A 20,170-nucleotide genomic window follows, 5' to 3' on the forward strand; every position below is an offset into this window, starting at 1 on the left:
TCTTTAGTGATGAAGGATCTGGCTGTTTGTAATAATATAGACTGGATTATGTCATGCACAGATCTATAAACATGGAGCCGGTGGCTGGTCGCACTGCACACAGCAGTTAGGATGCACAAAACTGAGCGGACAATGACCTTCAATAGCTTTAAAATGGCTTTGCTGCCCAGTTCACCCCTCTCTCTCTTTTTCTCTCTCTCTCTCTCTCTCACACACACACACACATGCATGCAAACACACACACACATAGAGAGGGTAGAGGGAGAGCTGGAGAGAGCTAATACAGAGTGACAGGTCTTTCATGCAGTAATGGTGATGGTGAAAAGAGAGATCCACTCAACCCCACACTGACACACACAGAGAGTCAAACACACGCACACACTGACACACACACACACACACACACACACACACACACACGCATACACGCATACACAGACAAACAAAAGAAGCAAATACACACACGCGTTCAAACACACTATCAGTGAAAAGCACATTATTACAGAAAAAAGTGGCCACACAACAACCCACAAGTCACAATTTAATCTCAATTGTTTACACCAGCAGTCAGGCTTCATTCATCAGGAGAGATGAACTCACATGCACGCACGCACACACACACACACACGCACACACACACACACACACACACACACACACAGTCCTAGAAGTCAGACAGCAGAGTGCTCACGCTTTTTAGTTTTATTGACCTGTGGATGTTTGATGTCTGACTTCCTAATGTAAAACCTCTCACTCTGCCTCTCTTTCTCTTAAACACACATTATTATTTACAATTTGCATCTTGCTTTCAAATTCTATGTAATTCTGGATTATATTTCAGATAGGAGTGAGTTTTCTGCTAGATTTCAGATTGTATTTTGTCTCTATTTAATTTCCCCCTTGTTGATCAGAAACTTAAATTTAAATTATTATTATTAATAATGTATTATTCCCCTTCATGGCTCATTCCCTCACTTTACTCTCTTTTTGACAAAACAAGTACTTTTTTTTAATTGTATATTTATGTAATACAGACCAGATTTCAGAGAAGCTGTTTAAAATTCACGTCCCTTTAAGTGAAGTTACTATATATTACAATTCATTCTAATATCTTTAATGCTGTTTTTTTAGTCCCAGGCCGGTTATGATAAACAATTACAAACCTTCATGTATACACAACCACATATGCCAACAAACGCAGCAAGTCACGCACAAACGCGTACACACATACAACAGCCTGATCAATTGTTGCCCTCAGGCTGTGGTGGCTTGCCGTGACTGAGGAGGGAGCCTGGTTAACACCCAGTGGTTCACCGCAGTGCAGTGTGCATTCACTTATAGTTCCCTCCATCACCGAGGCCAGCCAGGAAAACACTCTTTATGTCTCATATTATTAGAAGTGCATGCTGGGCTCATATCACTACAATTCATGTCAAAACGAGGGCTTATTTTTCAGTTATGCAAACCCCTTTCACAGCAAAACTGAAACATTAGAAACAAACAGAAAATATAAAGATAGAAATTCAGAAGCAGAAAACCAGAGAGGGCACACAGGGTGAAATGAACCCATGTTGGAAGTTTTATTCATGTTTAGGGTGAAAGTGAGTGACAGACGTCAACACTTTCAAGAACAGTGATCTTAATCACAACTGCTATTGAATTATGTAACTCAAGATTATACAGTTCCATTGAAGCGTTGAAAAGCATTTGTTTTACCCATTTTTTCTTTACAAATATGGTCATGTGCAAGAAGTCCAGGCTTTAATGCGGAAGCAAGCACAGCTACACCCTTTTTACGTAATCATGTAGAGGCAAAGAAAGAAGCTGGGGGTAGTAGAGAGGGAAAAACAAAGAGGTACAGGGATGAAAAAGGAGAGCACTGCCGCAGTTTAAGTGGGATAATTATCAAATGGTTCCTAAAGGAAGAAACAGAGCAGCTGTCCGCAGTCACAGAGGTCATGATGGGGTCAGCAGTAGTCTGAAGGTTAGAGAGGTGGATTTTAACCAGAAGGTTTAGATGCCTATTGGTTGGGAAAAATCTAGAAAGGGAAGTACTTTGATCTTCTTCAACATGAGGCGCCCTTGAGCAAGGCACTTAACCCCCTAACTGTAACAGCGGAGCCAACAACAGAAGGCTGCAGCTACACTGGGCTTCACCTCAATATGAATTTGTGCGACTGCATAAACAAAAAAAGCAGGGCGGTGATGAAGAACCATGTGCTGCTTGCTCAACAAAACCCTGTATTAAGGTGAACATATGATATCTCCATGATCTCGAGTCTGATGTATGATTTCACATCTTCTGTAGGACATCAGTGTGTTTCCCTCTCTCCAGCATCACAGTGATAATGAAAACCAGCCATTACACCAATGACACGGTGGTTTAATTCTCATTACAGAGATATTTATCGTATCGACATATGCCTACGCATGATGTGCCTTAAAAACAAGCAAACAAAGCTATTCTAAATTTAAATACCAGTTTTTTTGATACACAGGTCTTTAGATTACTACTCTGCATCTTTGAGATACTGTACAGTATTTAAGAGCAACTTAAGGTTCTAAAGCATCTGAAAATATATCACTTACTACAAAATAAAACACAATATAACCCTATTTGGTTCAAGTGCACGGCAAAGTAGGTTAAAATGTCCCACAATGTGCTATGCAGCATTGTGATGTTGAAAGAGTGCTACTCTGACCCCTGTGGGATCATCCACAAATTCTCATACTAGATAAATCAATTAGTCCATCAAAACAAAACAAAAAAACCAACACTATTGTGATAATAGATTATTAATTTTCAAAGCAAAATGCCAAACACTTGTTGGAGGATTTGATGCATTTCTTTCTCATAAATGGTTGAAAACTTTTGGTTTTGTACTGTTGGTAGAATAAAATAAGCTATATGAATAAATCACCTTGCACTGTGGGCCATTACAATTGTAATTTTTCACTACTTTCTGACATTTCATAGACAAAATGATAAATCTAGAAAATAATCAGCTGATTAGGGAATGATGAGAATAATCATTACTTGCAGCTCTAAACACAAGATAGCTCAGTGTCATGTTTTCATTAATACATTTTCAGATACTCTAGAAACCTTTGGCGTGATGTCACAAATGGCCACTGAAAACATTTGAATAAACAGCGGCCTCTACTTTGTCTATGTATGTAATGAGGACCTGCGTTTCACAAACGGTGGTATTGTCCTTTGAGCAGTAAGTGCAAATGTAACTAATGCTTTCATCATGTGAGTTCTCTCGATATATAAACAGCACTGAAGCTTTTAAAAAATACTTCTAATCAGTCTTTAAAGCATAAATCTTGATCCATGTGCAGTTCAACTGACATTCACCACAACAGCTTCAGTCCAACTCGTCTGTGCTGCTCCATCAGCTGACACACAGTGCAGGTCAGTGAGGAAGGAAGAGTGCATGAAAAAGGAAGTGACCTGGGCCCCAGATCTGATCCAGGGTCAGTGAAGAGCAGTGGCCAGTAGAGGGCATCAGACCGCCGTATCAGTGTCGAGTGGTTCCTCCTTCAGACCAGCGTGCGCTGCATCCAGAGGGTGCGTCGTTGGTTGTAGTGCGCCTGTTGCAGATCTTCATCCAAAGCAGAATGAGTCAGACATTTTCTTGATGTGACTTGTGCCAAAGCTTCATTCATAATTTACAACAGCTATATAGAAGTCCTCATGTGCAATTTTATGTACAAGAAGTTTATAAATTTAAACAAATATGTAAAACATAAAGTAGATTTCTCCTCATGATATTTCAGAACATCATCCACTTCAGTCTGTTTTTTTTTTTTTTTTTACAAAGATTACCAACATTCACATACAGTGTTCTCATTTTTGAGAATTACTCTATTGTTAACTATTCATTTTTAATTAATAATATTAATTATACTACTTTGACATTGTGAGTTATGAAACTGGATTGATGATGTAAGAAATTCAGAGAAGACAAGAATATATTTTACCACATTTACCTTATGGTAAGAAGGTACGTAGTATTTTTATGAATTATGTATGTATAAAACTATGTGCATCCTCAGTCATTGTGATCAGTGTTTTGCATTGTACATTTCCGAGTGCATACAAATTTCCTGCAGCACTGCAGTATCTTGGTATTATACCGCAGCCCCTCGCTCTCCCTGCCTCCCTCTCCCTCCTCTGTATCTCCTCCGTCACTCAACCTAACCTCTAAAGTCTTTCTAGGAAACGCTGTTTTTGCCTCTTTCCATCATGACAAACTGGATTCCTCTTTTCCTTTTCCGCTGGTCTCCTGTTTTTATTTTTCTCTGTCCATCACAGTTTCTCCACAATCATGTTAAATCTTTCCTTTTCAATCTCCAACACCTCCTTTGTCCTTGGTTCATTGTTGTTCCAAAGCTACATTTTATTACGCTTGATCACCGCTCTCCCTCCACTTCATCTCACATGATCTGCGCTCCACGCTCAGCATTTATCCACATCTAAATGTACAGTGATTATGAGGAGTCAGTGTTTCTCCTTCCTTCCCTAATGCTTCCTCTTCCTAACAGGGGGAGGCGCTCATGTGCATGTGTGTGTGATAGTGAGGGGGAGGTACGGGCGACGGAGGCATGGCCATGGGAAGAGCCTGGCCTTGTGGGTGTGAGGCGTGCGACCTGGTGAGGGTGTGCGTGGGGTAGCCAACGGACTGTGGAGGCATTTGGTAGCTTCCCGCGGAGGAAGACCCGGAAGGTGGGCTGCCCTGGCCTTGGAGGCTGCCCTTGGGTGGCACCGGGGGTGCCTGGTTGAGCTGGATGGAGATGTCGCTGGAGGCTTCGGAGGTGCTGCGGCCCCGCTTCGGCGGAGGCCAGGAGGACTCCGGGTGGAGGAACTGGCCGCTGTAGTCACTGCTCTCTGACAGGCGGGGGCGGTAGAGTGCAGGGTGGGGGCGGTACATCTCTTCCTCGGCGTAGCGCTTCATAAACAGATAGACTGACATCACCCCGGCCCCCTGAGACGAGAGGCGAGTGAGTGGTGGAAGCAGGAAGAGATGAGGGGGGTGATGAGATGCGACAGGGAGAGAGGGACTTAGCTGCGTAAATAAATTGAGTTCAGAGACAAATACAATTCAAAGACGTAGTAACAAGTGATGGCTGGGGAAATTAGATTAAAAGGGACTGATAGACAGAAATGTTCAAAGGAAGGTACAAAGTAGAGAGGTGAAAGTATGCGCTTTTGATTTAGAAAGATGAGGCTTTAAGTTCTTTTAAGCTCATATAAATCAGATTGAAAGAGAAAGAAAGGCAACAGACGGAAACAGATGGGGAGGAAGGAGAGGAGAGATGAGGGGAGGAGGTTAGTGTCCACTGCACCACATTAAGAGCAGTGCTGCTGCTGCTGCTGATGATGATGATGGGAAAGAGGCAGGAGGAGCAGGGGGGAGGGGAGGAAGATGAGCAGAAGATTCACATGAAACCTCACCACGCATGGATGCACACATGAACACATGAACACACACACAAACCATCAAAATCTCACCATATCTACACAATCATCTTCTTGCACACTCAGCATGCAACACTCATGTACCACAGAAATGAAAATATATTATCTGCCTGTAACATATGTATGCAAACAGACACACATTATCTCTTACACACACAGAGCCAGGACCGACCTCTTTGAGTAAGAAGGAAGAGGCAGCGAAGGCGAAGGACCAGCCATAGTGGTAGTTGAAGAACTGCTCGGGCTCCCTGGGCCGGTTCATCACCTCATCATTAATGCTGGAGATGTAGAGCACCAGGCCCACCACCAGACTGAGGCCTGCACACAGCACATTAACAATGACAGCGAGGAGGTCATTATATGGCGATTGAGACAGCAGTGTGGCGAGGGTTTAAGAGACAGAGAGCGATGGGATGTGGAGTGACCACGCCAAGCAATTAGCTTCCAAAATGCTAACATTAATAAAGAGATGGCACAGAGACCAGAGAGAGTGTGTATGTAACATAATGAGAGACAAAGAGATAAAGATTAATGAACTGCAGAGATGAAAAAACTTGACTTAATTTTTTACTCAGAAAAGCAAATCAATGTAAAGCTTATTAATGGAAAAAAGAGTTTCCCAGAGAAAAGTTAACCTATTTTACAAAAAACAAACTTGACAAGTTTGACCTTCTGATTGACCTTTTTTCCTCCTCTTGTTGTTTCCTATGTCCGTTTTTGTGAGCGTCTTGGCTTCCTTCCTCCCCTGCAGCAACCCTGTCTCATGCAAAATTACTTTTTGACACTAATTTGTTTAGGCAAAATTCGTTTTGATGAAAACATAATTTCTGTGTGAAGTGGTACTTTTTTAGTGTGTGGTTTAGGCAGCGTAAGCACTTTGGTTAAGGTTAGGGAAAGATTCCAGTACGGTGGTTACGGTTAGTTGTTAATAAACTGTTAAAACGTGCTTCAGTCACTGCTGACTTATCAATATTTAACCACAATCTTTCCTGAGCCTTAACTACGTGCTATGAGTGCCTAAATATAACCCTAAAACAGTATGATAACGCTTTAGTTGCTACAAGCAGATGTTGTATTGCAGATATGGTATAAGTAGGGCTGTCAATCGATTAAAATATTTAATCGTGATTGATCGCAGGTTTTTTCTGTTCAAATGTACTAGTATAAAAATAGTATTAAAAGTATTTAATACTCTTATCCACATAGGAGTGGACAAATAGGCTTGCTTTACGCAAATGTATGTATATATTTATTATAGGAAATCAATTAAAAACACAAAAAATGACAAATATTGTCCAGAAACCCTCACAGGTACTGCATTTAGCATAGAAAATATGCTCAAATCATAACATGGCAAACTCAAGCCCAACAGACAACAACAGCTGTCAGTGTGTCAGTGTGCTGACTTGACTATGACTTGCCCCAAACTGCATGTGATTATCATAAAGTGGGCATGTTTGGTGCAAATGGATTCCTTAGATTTTTTAGTTTCATATGATGCAAAGATCTTCACTCTAGGTAAAAATTGCAAGTTGCATTGAGAGATTAGTGGCGTTAAAACGAATTTGCATTAACTCGTTACTATCACGTTAGCTTTGACAGCCCTAGTTTTGAATGAACATTTTGTGACTTAGCAGGTACAGTCTTTGAAGAAAAGAGTGTCATCAAACCCCAAATCCATTTATTTAAAGATCCTCGTCAGGTCAAAAAACATTTTCTCTTTATGGTGATTATTAACAACATAATTCAGGTGGCATACTTTTCTCAGCGGTTTCTAATTAGTACCATATAAATGTAATTTCTAGGAGACAGGGTTGCGGATTTCCAATAAACCTAAACAAAGCAATTGTCTTTCCTTTACTTATCCCAAGAGCAAAATGCCTTTTATTTAATTAATCATATTGTATTTTGATTGCTGAGTGAGCTTGTACATTTATAATTTGGTTCTTCTTGAAAATCACAATAAAGATATGTTTCAAAAAGAGAGATAAACATTGAAAGGAGGTCAAAACGTGACAAAGTTTTAAGACCATTTACTTAGAAGCTACATGCAGCATGCACTGTAAACTTCAGTGTGTTACAGGACCCATTATATTCTTCATATGGAAAACCAGAATAAGCTTTCAATGACCTTTTTCACCCAGAAGCAACACATACAACATTAAAACCCATTCCTCCGAGAACATTCACGTGCTCTCCACTCTGCCTTGGAAATGTTAAATGCATGAGATACAACATATGGCCAACATCGAAGAATCAATATTCAGAGAAAGCTGCATGCTGTAAGCAGCAAACATGAGTATTTTTAGCTTTCGCTGCAAAATTCAAATGTACCACCGGGCTGTCAGGCAGTTATGTCCTTCGCAATAAACGGCTAGTTTAAGAGGCTGTGTTGGCGATTTAAAATTGAAAAGCACTGAAGATGCGGAATCCATGCTGCTGCGGAAACCATGCTGCTGTCAATCCTGCAGTGGAAGTACATCTTTATCTAAATAAGTAACACCAGGAAAGAGCAAATGGAGGAGAGGAAAAGGTGTGTGTGAGACAAAAGGAAGAAGAAATAAGAGGTGAATTATACGAGTACACATGCATATGCAAGATGTCTGTGGGTACAATGTGAACCTCTAACCATGCTTGTGGCTCCACGCTGAGTTGTTTTTTTGCCCTGAATTAATTCTTTAATATTAACCAGAACACGACCGACCCAAACTACAATATTTACCAGACCACCGTGTCAGTGATAGCAGCAGAATATAGGCTCACATCACTCAGTAGTCCACAAACACCACCACATCCACAGAATACTGAAGGAATATACTCTGAATGAGTAGGGAAATGAGAGCAAGGAGAGCGACTGAGAGGAGGGGGAGAAACGGAAAAGGCAAAGAAAACTGAGAGGCTGGGTGATGAAGAGAAGGGGGGAGGCAGAGGGAGGAGGGGTGAGTAGGGAAGAGAGGCTTAGTGCAGCAGAATATCTAACCGCTGAGAAGCAATTTGATCCACTTGCCCCTTATTATCACCCTATTATCAAAATACCTCATAAAGTAAAACACTGCGACACTTCCAGCACAGGCTATAAACATTACATAACCCCCCCCCTGTTACATAACACCTATTATTCTGCAACACCCTTTATCAGCAAGTCCCCGCCACGGCAAAGTCAGGAGCTGTCGTTTGAAGCTCCTCTGAGCTCCGCAGCGCCGCTTCCTTCTCAAACATGTCGAGTGAAACAGCCTTCAGAAAACATGAGCTCCAATTTGGCTGTAGTCTTTACTACACACACAGAGGACAAGAAGTGGGAGCATTGCAGCCACCTGCTGTTCAAGAAGGTTAATGCAGAAAATCAAGCTGAAAGACCTGCTCATGACACTGTGGGAATATTGCATGTATTTTTCAGAGTTTTCACAATCCCTAGGCGTAGTCCCAAATTCATAATTTCTGTTTAATTCCAAAGTCAGAAGAGCAGGAAACTTGATAACTAATCTAGTCATCTTTCCTGATGACAGCCTACACACCTGCATCATACACTAAAAATAGAGCCGTGATGATGATAGAGTGCCTCCACGTGTGACACACAGGACACACCAGGTTGCTGTAATCAATCACAGAGCGAAGGTGCGGTGACAGCGGGACATGAGTAATGGCTCCCACCTGAGAGGATGAAGAAGATGCCCGACACAAAGGCCAGGATGGTGCGCTGAGGCCGGATGTGTCCGATGTTACTGATGACGAAGGCCGTGAAGACGAAGAGCAGAGACACCATCGGGAAGGGTGTGGCCGTCCGCACCATCTCTGTATAGGGAGGAGAGGTTAAACAAAGCTGATGTAATGTGTCCTTAAACTGCTGCGAAAGGTGAATGATAATGTCTCTGGAGCTTAAAAAGTATTAGTTAATACAATCAGAGGCAGTCAAATCTAGAATATAAAGTACGCTCAGTTATGTGGAGATGCTGTGGCTTTCATCACTAAAATAGGGAGATGGGAGACAGTATTCCTTTCTCACAATGGTCTGCATTTCACAGGGTACGGACAACTTAATAACAAGATTTACTGTATTTGGTAGCCCCTCCCCCCTTGGTTGCTGTTGCTAGGCCTGTAAAGCTTTCTTACCTGCCATTAGTGGAGCAGATAGTGGAAAAATCATGCAAATAGTGATACAAGCACCGAATTTGATGATTCCAGAGGGGACACTTAACAAATATAAACGATTGGTCACTTGAAAATCCAAGATGGCAGCTATTTTTCACGATGGCCGCCAAATTGACCTAATGGTTTCTCTCGTAAAAATTCATCTACTTGGTCGATTTGAGTGATCTCGGTGTCAAATTATCTTTTGTCTGCTTCCTCATGAGAGCATGGGGTCACAGCATCCAGGGACTTCCTATTGTTGTTGATGGCTTTGTCTCCTTGTGTCACAATAACTGTGCAAGATATTTCAGCTTCACACACTTTCTCGGCGGGAAAATGAAACAGCTCGGTCTTGATGCTTGATTCCCTGGCCGCCATATTGCAGTTAAAAATCTTCATTTGGTGCTTGTATCACTATTTGCACGATTTGACTGAAAAATTTATGTTATCCGCTCCACTACCTGTCAATATGGCGTTTTCAACGATATCAGTGAGAGATAATCCAAAGGAAATAATGGCAGATTTCTGGAATAGTCATTCTAAAATATCAGACAGAAGCAGACGGAAAGGATTGCAATATACATTTGAGAGCTACATTCACAGTAATCTGTTATCTATTGTGAATGAAGAAGTCATTAAAATCAAGGGGAAAAGCTCAGGACCAGTGTTACACCCAAATCTGTGACTGCAGAAAGCCAGCAACACATGAGGTCACCATTTCTGACGGCTATCGTCAGATAATGTGACCCCACTGTACCTATGTTTTGCTTTTTTTTGGGAGATTTGTGAATATATATATATTTAAATTAAAAATATTAAAATGCATTTATGTTTTTTCCCACAATATAGTTCTGTATGGTGAAACACTGGCTGAAACTAAACCAAACCTGTGATCACTGATTATTGATTGGGAAAATACAGTACATATCATATATATTTACATATAAATTGATTGTAATGTACGATGTTGTATTATGTGATTTTATGTAAGATGTGCTATTCTGTATTTTTTTAAAATGTATTTTCTTTTTCTTAAAAGCCTAACCAGGGACACGGTCTGCAAATTAGCTATGGCTATAAGTCCTATATACTTTGCATCGGTTGCACTTTAATCAAGTGTAACAATGCCTATGTATTGTCCCTGTCAAATAAACCAATAAATAAAAAATAAGATAAATGTTTTCTGTTACGTATTTGCCTCATTTATTACAGCCGTCAGAAAGGGTGACCTGTTGGCTCTCTCCGGTCACAGATTTCGGGGGTCACAGATTTCGTCATAACACCGGTCTAATGCAAGAGCCCTCACATGAAGTACAAACATAAAGAACAACAATGTTCCTGCAAGGCAGGGTAGGTCAATATATTGTTTGGGTATTTAGTTATGACTCCCTATAGCTTTCATTATCAATTATGAAACTAAATTATCCCGCTTTTCCATTTTGTTTAAAGCACACCCGGATAATGCTAACTAGCACATTGACGCGCTAAGCTAACGTTATTAGCTTCTTACCTTTAGAGCAAACAAAACACTTTTTGTTGATCTTCGATGGATTCAGCTGTGAATGTGACCTTCCACACTGTTTAATAAATATCCGACATCGCTTCTCTTGAGTTTAAGGCTTCGGAAAAGCGAAAGAAACACTCTAAACTTTGAGGATAGCTGCTGTCGGACTAGCAGGCTCCATCCTGCGCCTAGTTACGGTTGCTAACGTAGGATTGGACAGTGGCCGTTCGAGGGAGGGGCTTAGCGAGGGGTCGCTAGGGGCAACAGAGGATGTAAAACACTGCTAGGAGGTTACACTAATACATCCATCCACAACAAAACATAGCAACAAGGTTGTAAATCTTTAAGATTGTATAGAAACATCACTGAATTTCAGCTTTTCAGTTATTATTATATTGATTATTAGCATATTGATGCTCTATTGCAAGTATATGTCAGACTCCACAACCAGCACTGCTCCCAGTAGACCACATACACACCAAAAAACTGACAAGAACTGCACTTTACTGTACACCATCTGTCTATCAGTACTACCCAGGTGTAATTATCACTGTGCAATATCATTTTCCACTTGTGCAATTTTGTTAATAGTCTGTTTATTGTCAATATTTTATATACTGCTCCTCTTTTTATACTTGCTTCTATTTAAATTGTTCATATTTTGTTACACTTTATTCAGCTCTTTTTTTACTGTGTTAGCTGATGCTTCTTGTTTTTTGCACTATCCCCTTTGCTGCTGTACACTGTAAATTTCCCCACTGCGGGACCAATAAAGGAATATCTTATCTTATCTTATCTTATATAGCATTATATTCAGTACTATTCAAAACAGCAATGATGAACTCATGATGTTAAAGTGTTAACTTTTTTGACAGTAGAATCTATTTTTTATATATATTGACTGAGAACTTAAAACCTTTTCTTATTTTCTGGATCAAAGAACACTTAAAATTTTCTATTTAATCTAAGTTTACTTCAACCATGTAAATCACTTAAAGACATATCTTTGTTTATGAGGATGATCTTTTCTAAATCACTTTCATAATGTAGCTCATCTGATTATTGATAGAGAACAAAGGCTGCAACTAACGATTATTTACATTGATTAATCTGTTGATTATTTTATTGATCAATCAGAAATCAGTGTTCAGATGTCCATCACAGTTTCCAAGTCCAAGGTGAAGTTTTCAAATATATTTTTTAGTCCGACCAACAGTCCAAAACCCGAATATTATAATTTCACTGTGATATAAAACAGTAAAAACAGCAAATCCTCACAGTTGAGAGGCTGCAACAAGAGAATTTTGGCTGTTTTTCTTTAATCGATTGTCGATTCACTAATAGTTGCTGCTCTAAAATGTTCAAATTTCAGTACCCACGATCAATCAGCAGGGGGACTCTGCAGTTCCTCTCATACAGCAGATAATGTGTAATGTCACTGGGTATGTTTTACTCACTGAGGATGTTTGCAGTGTTCTCAGTGGTGATCTCTATATCGGGTTCAGTGAAGTACTCCGACGCAACACATCTTCCGTTTTCTGCTCCTGAGAGGAAACACACACACATAAAAAGGAAAAGATTTTAGGATCAAAGTCAGTGATGCATGAGGAAACAAAACAAAACCAAAAAAAAGCATGTGTGTCTCTGCCGTCCTGCTCACAGGTAACGATCATGTTTTGTGACAGCTATGATTCTTGAGGCCAGAAGCTCGCTTTCTCTCTTCTCTCCCCGTGCTGCTCTCTCACTCGGCTGGTTTATTCTGTCTGTTTCTGTGTGTTTGTCGCTGTGATAATGTGGACATATGCACACACACGTAGCAGCTTTGTTTGGATGGTGTGTGTAATCTGTCTTACAGTCATCCTTTCATTTTTGAATGTGAATAATATTCAAACATGCTGTTGCGTCTTCCTACCAGCCACGAAGCAAACTCTCCAGAGGCCCGAATGTAGCGCCATCTTCACCTCCATGCTCTGGTTCTGCTGCAGGATGATGCCCTCCACCATGATCAGCCAGTAGTCTGTGGACACGGCCACCCCCACAAGCAGCAGCCCGCAGGCCCCGAACACCGTGGACAGGATGGTCAACGCACGGCTGCTGCACGAACTCATCTGGAGGGCAGAACGAGGGAGGGAAGGGTGTTAGAGGAGAGCAGGAAGTACACGTCAAAACTGCGGAGACACCAAGTGTAGGTAAATTTGGGACGGGGTCGTGGAGGGAGGTCATTAGATGATGTGACGTGCACACATGCAAACAGCTACTGGCTATCTTCCTGTCTCGCCCTGTTATTGCTAAAGATGAGTTAGCGACACATCCGGTGGCAGCCAATCCTGTTAAAGGTCAGAGAGGAGCCAACGCAACAGATGATGACTTCACGGTGAACCACTGAACTCAGGCGAGGACTTAAACAACTGAGAGATAGTAGAAACACACACACACACACGGATCAGGAGAGGTCCTGTGTGACTCACACATGGTCTTTCTGTGACTTAGTTCTGGTTGACTGGGAAAAGACTTCACTGCAAATCCTTTGAGCATGCTGTCTGTATGCATTTATGAGTTTTCGTGCGCGCGTGTGTGCGTGTGATTGTTCAGCCACTAGCCTCTGCTTAATTTGGACCGCTGTTCAGTATCATCAGTTTGACGAGTAATGGAGAACAAATGCATGTGCAAAACACAGAGCGGGGCTGCTGTTTACTGTAATCACCCTCATTTATGCGTTACACTGAGGATCATTACTGTAATGCAGCTGACCTCATATCCTCCTTTTTAAAGGGCCAGTGTGTGGGATTTTGGGGGATCTATTAGTAGAAATACAATATAATATTCATAACTATGTTTTCATTAGTGTATAATCACCTGAAACTAAGAATCGTTGTATTTTAGTTAGCTTAGAATGAGCCCTTCATATCCACATAGGGAGCGGGTCTTCTTCACGGAGTCCGCCATGCTGCTCCGCCATGTTTCTACAGTAGCCCAGAACGGACAAACCAAACTCTGGCTCTAAAGAGAGACTTTCACATTTTTAAATGTGCAAAACCTTGGTACTGGCAGCCGCCGTCTGACTTCCGTTGCTCCTAAAGTAGTGTTATTATGGTATGGATGGCCTCTGAGCGAGGCAAATAGTGTTACCACGGTTTTGCACACACGTTACCGCAGTCTTGGAAAGGGAGGAGTGAGCGGAGGGGTACTCAGTTGGTTGCAATCTGCAACCACACCACTAGATGCCGCCAAATCCTACACACTGTACCTTTAAGGAGGATAGCTTCACTCTTGTTTTCAGACATTGTGTTTGCATTTCTTTTTTGTTCCAAGTTACATTTTTCCATTTATGGTATATACAATATGTTTTAATTAGTTTTTTTTTTTCAATATATCCAGGTTTATACACCTGGTGGTCATTTAATGAGGCACTACCAGCTAAAACTACATGACCACCTTTAGTTCTTTCAGCAGGAGAGTGGCCCAGGATGGCAGCATCTCTCAGTGGCTGCATGTGTGCTGTATCAAACTGTATCTCATAGACTGTGCAGGCCATTAAAGTGCACTTATGTGACTTTAAATGAAATGTGACACCGTAATAACTGGCTGGAAGAGCCCAATTATGGGCACGAAGCAATGCACCTGCTCTGCAACAAGGTGCAAACACACACTGACACCCAATACTCAGCCACTCAAAACTGCACCAGTGTACAACAATGTGTGCCAAGAAAACTTTCCCGACATCATTACACATACTGTGCTGTTTGCAGCCTGAACTGTGGACAAGAGGCAGAATGGAGCTTTTACACCAAAGTCTGACCCTCGCTGTCACAAAATAATTGATATTAGTTGTAACAGGAAATGTTTTTCACTCCTCTCTTGGCCGGTATATGTAACTACTCCGGCTTCACCCTCTTGTTCTTGCAGTAGCTGACAGGAGTGAAATCAGGCATGTTCTTGTGCTGATGTAACACAGCTGCTGCTTCAAGGTTTGAAAAGATCTTTTCCTCCACAGTGCACTGTTGTGCTGAGCTGTTATTTGCATACTTGTGGCCTGTTTGACTTCATTCGTCATTAATAAACACAATGCTGCAGCTGACCAAATTCCTTTTTCTTGTATCATTCTCTGTAAATCCTCACGTGTTGTCTTGTGGAGTGAACCGTTTGCACACAAACGTATGGTAAAAATACATCATGTTTAGGCCGACTAATTAATTCAATGTTGACCATTTATCAGGCACTGAAGAGAGGGCTTTGACGACAGAAAATGAAAGCCAAATTAATGACTTAAACATGAGAACCACTTTATTCTTCTTCTGGTCTTTCTTTGTATGACAAACCTTTGAGTCTGTGAAGAGCAGAGCTATAATGGATACAGTCATTCTGCTGGGGGAATAAACTCTTAAAGATTAAGCCTGGCCTCATCTTATCTGGACAGCCATTGTGCGAGGCGTGAACACTATAGAAGTTGCTTCAGTGTCTACGCAGCGCCGGGGATGAATAGAGCTTCTTTTGTGTAAGAACAGAGCTGGCTGGTGGTAAAGGGTACGCATCAGAGAAAATTCTCTGAGAAATGACAAGTTTCGTCATGTTGAGGCTGCAAGAAGCACAGAGTGAGTTATTAATGGGACTAGGACCGCAACTAAAGATTATTTTCATTGTCCATTATTTTGTCGATTAACTGATTAGTTGTTTGGTCTATAAAACGTCAGAAAATGGTGAAAAATGTCCATCAGTGTTTCCCAAAGCCCAAGATGACGTCCTCAAATGTCTTGTTTTGTCCACAACTCAAAGATATTCAGTTTACTGTCATAGAGGGGTAAAGAAACCAGAAAATATTCTCATTTAAGAAGCTGGAATCAGAGAATTTTAACTTTTTTTGCCTTAGAAAAATTAGTCAAAATGATTAATCGATTATCAAAATAGTTGGCAATTAACTTAATAGCTGTCAACTAATCGATTAATCGCTGCAGGTCTAAATGGGACAGACAGATGTGAGGGGGAAAAGTATGACCAACCACTAAAAATCCAGTCGCACAAATGGGACAGATTAAAGATGGAAAATCTCAGGGCCGGCTAAAGGCACAGGCCATATAGGGTGTCATGTAGGGCGTCACCTACTCTGGGGGACGCTGGTCGCCCTCTAAAAAAAAATATAATAAGAAATTTAAAAAAATGCTGGTGGGCGCCCTTCCTCATAAATAAATAAAGAGCCCTGTGATAGGCTGGTGACCTGTCCAGGGTGTATCCCACCTTCGCCCAATGTCAGCTGGGATCGACTCCAGCCACCCCGTGACCCCGGATGGGATAAACGGTTACAGATAATGGATGGATGGATAAATAAAGAGAGAAATACACTTTTCACCCCTGTAACTCTCGTTGTAGTGAAAAGGACTAAACACTTTTAAGTCACCAATTTCAGGGACCAAATGTTTATTTATATTATAATAAATACAGTTATTCATTAAAAAAAACCATTAATGTTTGACTTAAAACCATTGCGATATCTTTGTTGTGTTGCAGTTTACTCCAAATCCGATTTGCTCCAAATTTGCTCCTTGCGCCTAGGGCACCAAAAGGGCTTAGAGCCGGCCCTGACAAAAGTACAAGATTTAGAAATTGCAGGATTCGTCCATTTGAGGGCACAACTAAAGATTTGTATGAATTCCTAAGTTTCACACCAAAGTTTCTTTAATTTTTCTTTAGTCAGAGGTTGTGAATCATACGGCAGACCAGAAGTGGTCACTACTGCTGCTGCTGACACCTGACTGGTGAACAAGAGTTTGAGCCAGTGTGATTGAGAGAGTTCGAATCTAAAACAACTCACTGAAACGACATATGAAATAAGTGAAGGCACAGAACGGGGGAGATATGAAGACGAGCAGGAGAGGAGTGGGAATGAACAGTCACACCTTCCAGCAGCTGGATGGATGTGCCAAAGTGGTCAGGAATGAGTGAGAATCAATTGCAACCCAGCAGAAACAAGTGGATCTGCCTGAGTGGCTCTTCCAGACTGGTTCAGCACCACGGACAGCACCCTCATCCCTCTCACAGACCGGCACAGTCAAACATAAAACATATAAAACATCCTGCAGCTGGATTGGACTCAAACATAGGGGAACAAATTCACCTCTATGGCAAAAATCCTGGAGAAATAGCCATTTGGATTTGGAAATTGAGATTGAGTGAAAAAATCCCAGTTAGATTTGTGATAACAATCCCATTTGAGCGCTCTGAAGACAGGCCCCTCAGCTCCCTCAACCCAGAAAGTAATGAGCCAATTGAATTGGTTAGATAGGAGCCACAAGGGGGGACAAAAGGTTTAATTCTCTCTTATCTGTCACAATCATCAGACTGACATCACCTCTCAGCCTCACACAGGAGAGGAAGAAGAGAAGGAGAGGGAGTGATGAAGAGGAGAAGGAAGCAGCAGAGAGAGGAGAGGAGAGGAGGAAACTATGTTTGGAGAGAGTACATGTAGCAGATATATAGGTTAGCACAGGGAAAAGACCTTGGCCCAAAAAATGGAAGGAGTACCCAACGTGGACGCGCACGGCGGGCACGCGCCTCCAACACCTGAGCTGCTAAACTAACCAACCTTGACTGTGCAGCGTCTCAGAGATGAGGGAAGGAAAATAAATGACTTCATAACGACTGAACGTAGATATCGTGACTCAATGGGTGGGTTTTCTCTCACAGCATTTCAGCTGCGCAGACACACTCCTGCATGCTGAAACTCGCACCATTTTTCACAGCACCGAGCAGGAGAGTTAAACACATTATCTGTAAACTATACAGCATGTATGTAAAAGCAGGGTCTGTATTCTGGGAGTACAGAGCTGACTGAGGAGGTGATGTGCGCAGAGGATTGTTTAGAAACCCCCTCCTGTACTGTCACACACACTCACACGCGGAGTTTGGAGATGATGATAAACACAGAGCAGGGAACATGTGAGCGCACCAAAAAATGATGGGATGAAAATGCATAAAAAAAAAGCTTCCAGGTAACATTTATCCTATAACTGATGAAAGATGCGTCTTTACGCGACATGAGGAGGACACGTTATGGATGCTGCGCTTTTTCCACAGCTGTCACATACATGCAGGACATTTTAAATGGAAATGCATCATCGTCACAATTACTGCCAAGAAACACACAAGTGTAGTTATTTAAGAAAAAAAAAAAAAAAAAAAAAGGTGGAGAAAAATACTCACCCTGCCACGAGAGTCGTGCGCACACGTCAGTAGCCAAGAAAGCCTCACACACCACCAGGGAGGCTCGGTGGGATCTGGTCTCTCTCTCTCTCTCTCTCTCTCTCTCTGCTGTGTGTTTTCCCTTAAAGCCCCTTAAAGACCCATCCTCTGAATCCCTCACTCACTCTCTCTTCCACCACTCAATGTGTCCCAGGCACTGCGGTGGATCGGTTCAGCAGCAGCCAGCTACTTTGGCTACAACAGCAGAGACACATAGCTGGAGCAGGAGGGAGAGAGAAGTGTTGGAGAGAGGGAGAGAGAGAGAGAGAGAGAGAGAGAGGGAGGGAGGGAGAGAGAGAGAGAGAGAGAGAGAGAGAGAGAGAGAGGGAGGGAGGGAGAGAGAGAGAGAGAGAGAGAGAGAGAGAGAGGGAGAGGGAGAGAGGGAGGGAGGGAGAGAGGGAGAGGGAGAGAGAGAAGAGAGAGAGGGAGGGAGAGAGAGAGAGTGTTTGAGAGAGAGAGAGGGAGAGAGAAGTGTTGGAGAGAGAGAGATAGAGAGAGAGAGAGAGAGAGAGAGAGAGAGAGAGAGAGAGAGAGAGAGAGAGAGAGAGAGAGAGAGAGAGAGAGGTGGGGGGGCATGTTAGACTACTATTTCTCATCATATATATAATTTTCTTTAAATAAATATGTTTTCTGTCTTTATAGGCATATATATATATATATACAGTAATGTGGCTGTATAATGTTGCATAATGTAGTGTGCCTTTTCCTCTATACAAACTGTAGTTCTGTGCAAACACTTTTTTTTTTAATCAATTTTATTGGTTCTAATTTTATTTTTATTATTATTATTACATTTGTATTAATCATGTCCATCAAGGTTTAAGGACGTTTTATTGTATGTTGATACATGAAAGGGAATGAAATCTCAGGTCCCGGAATAAGAAAGCAATAATAATATACAATAATAATTTAAAAAATAAATAATTAAAAATATTTATGTTATGTCATTTTTTGTCTTATTATCAGTCATCCGTCACCCCGTAGGAAAGGTGCTGTACAAATAAAGTTTGACTGAAACCAATTCTTGGCCATTTTCTTACATTTTTTTTTTTAATATATTTTACTTGCATTGTGAACCTTACTGGCTTATACGACGTGCTTTGGCAATACTGTGCTTCATTATGATCCTGCCAATATAAAGCAAAAATTCAATTCAAATTCAATGGATTTGCAGCATTAAGTGTCAAATATAAGTAGAAAACACAGTAGATCAGCTGCCCTCTAGTAGCTGCAGTTCATTCAAGATCTCATTTAAGCTCACATTATGAGTACAGATGAATAAACTGCACAACTAGTAACCTCTCTTTCTTTTTCTCTTCGTCCCTCTCCTCCTCTTCCTCTTGCCCCCTCCTCCTCTGTCTCCTGTGGTCCATGTCCCTTCGTCTATTTTTAGCTGGCTGGTGGAGGAATCCTATATTTTTAGTAACGATATCAATAGTCTACAGCACACTCTGACCTCAGGGCATGAGAGAGGGAGAGAGAGAGAGAGAGAGAGGGAGAGAGAGGTGGGGGGTGAGAATGAGAGATGGAGGCGAGATAGAAAGAGAACAGAGAGAGGAAGAGGAGGCAGCAGTGAAGAAGAGGGATGATATCATGTCAAGTGACAGTGAATGATGGACTGCACACACGACTCGGACCGGAGAGCGCTGCAGGTTCAGTTACACGAAGGAAGCTCCTGTCAAGGTTAGAGTAAAGGTTGTGGTGAGGAGTTTAAAACCAGCCAGTTGACATCAAACAAAGTGAGGAGGATTTATCTTTTCAGAAATGTGACATTTCATGTTTTACTTTCTTTGAAATACCTTATTTAGGTGTGAAACTCT

At 41.5% G+C, this 20,170-nt stretch overlaps 1 protein-coding gene across 1 annotated transcript; it reads right to left on the bottom strand.

The window, feature by feature from the left end:
• Window positions 1-4,272: 4,272 nt before the first annotated feature.
• On the bottom strand, window positions 4,273-18,606 carry cacng7b (calcium channel, voltage-dependent, gamma subunit 7b). The gene is made up of 6 exons (XM_074653432.1): window positions 18,312-18,606; window positions 13,030-13,225; window positions 12,575-12,661; window positions 9,137-9,277; window positions 5,658-5,803; window positions 4,273-4,991 (listed from the first exon to the last, which is right to left on the bottom strand). The coding sequence occupies exons 2-6, from the start codon at window positions 13,223-13,225 to the stop codon at window positions 4,545-4,547; spliced, it is 1,017 nt and encodes a 338-aa protein (XP_074509533.1). The 5' UTR covers window positions 18,312-18,606; the 3' UTR covers window positions 4,273-4,544.
• Window positions 18,607-20,170: the final 1,564 nt, after the last annotated feature.

The sequence above is a fragment of the Sebastes fasciatus genome, chromosome 12 (assembly GCF_043250625.1).
Source record: "Sebastes fasciatus isolate fSebFas1 chromosome 12, fSebFas1.pri, whole genome shotgun sequence".
Lineage (NCBI taxonomy): Eukaryota > Metazoa > Chordata > Actinopteri > Perciformes > Sebastidae > Sebastes > Sebastes fasciatus.

Excerpts from the sequence above, each read along its gene's own strand:
- cacng7b (XM_074653432.1), bottom strand. The coding sequence starts at position 13,225 with ATGAGTTCGTGCAGCAGCCGTGCGTTGACCATCCTGTCCACGGTGTTC. Across the intron at positions 5,804-9,136 it reads CATCTTCTTCATCCTCTCAG|GCCTCAGTCTGGTGGTGGGC; the intron begins GTGGGAGCCATT and ends TGCTGTGTGCAG. Across the intron at positions 4,992-5,657 it reads CTTCCTTCTTACTCAAAGAG|GGGGCCGGGGTGATGTCAGT; the intron begins GTCGGTCCTGGC and ends CTCTCGTCTCAG.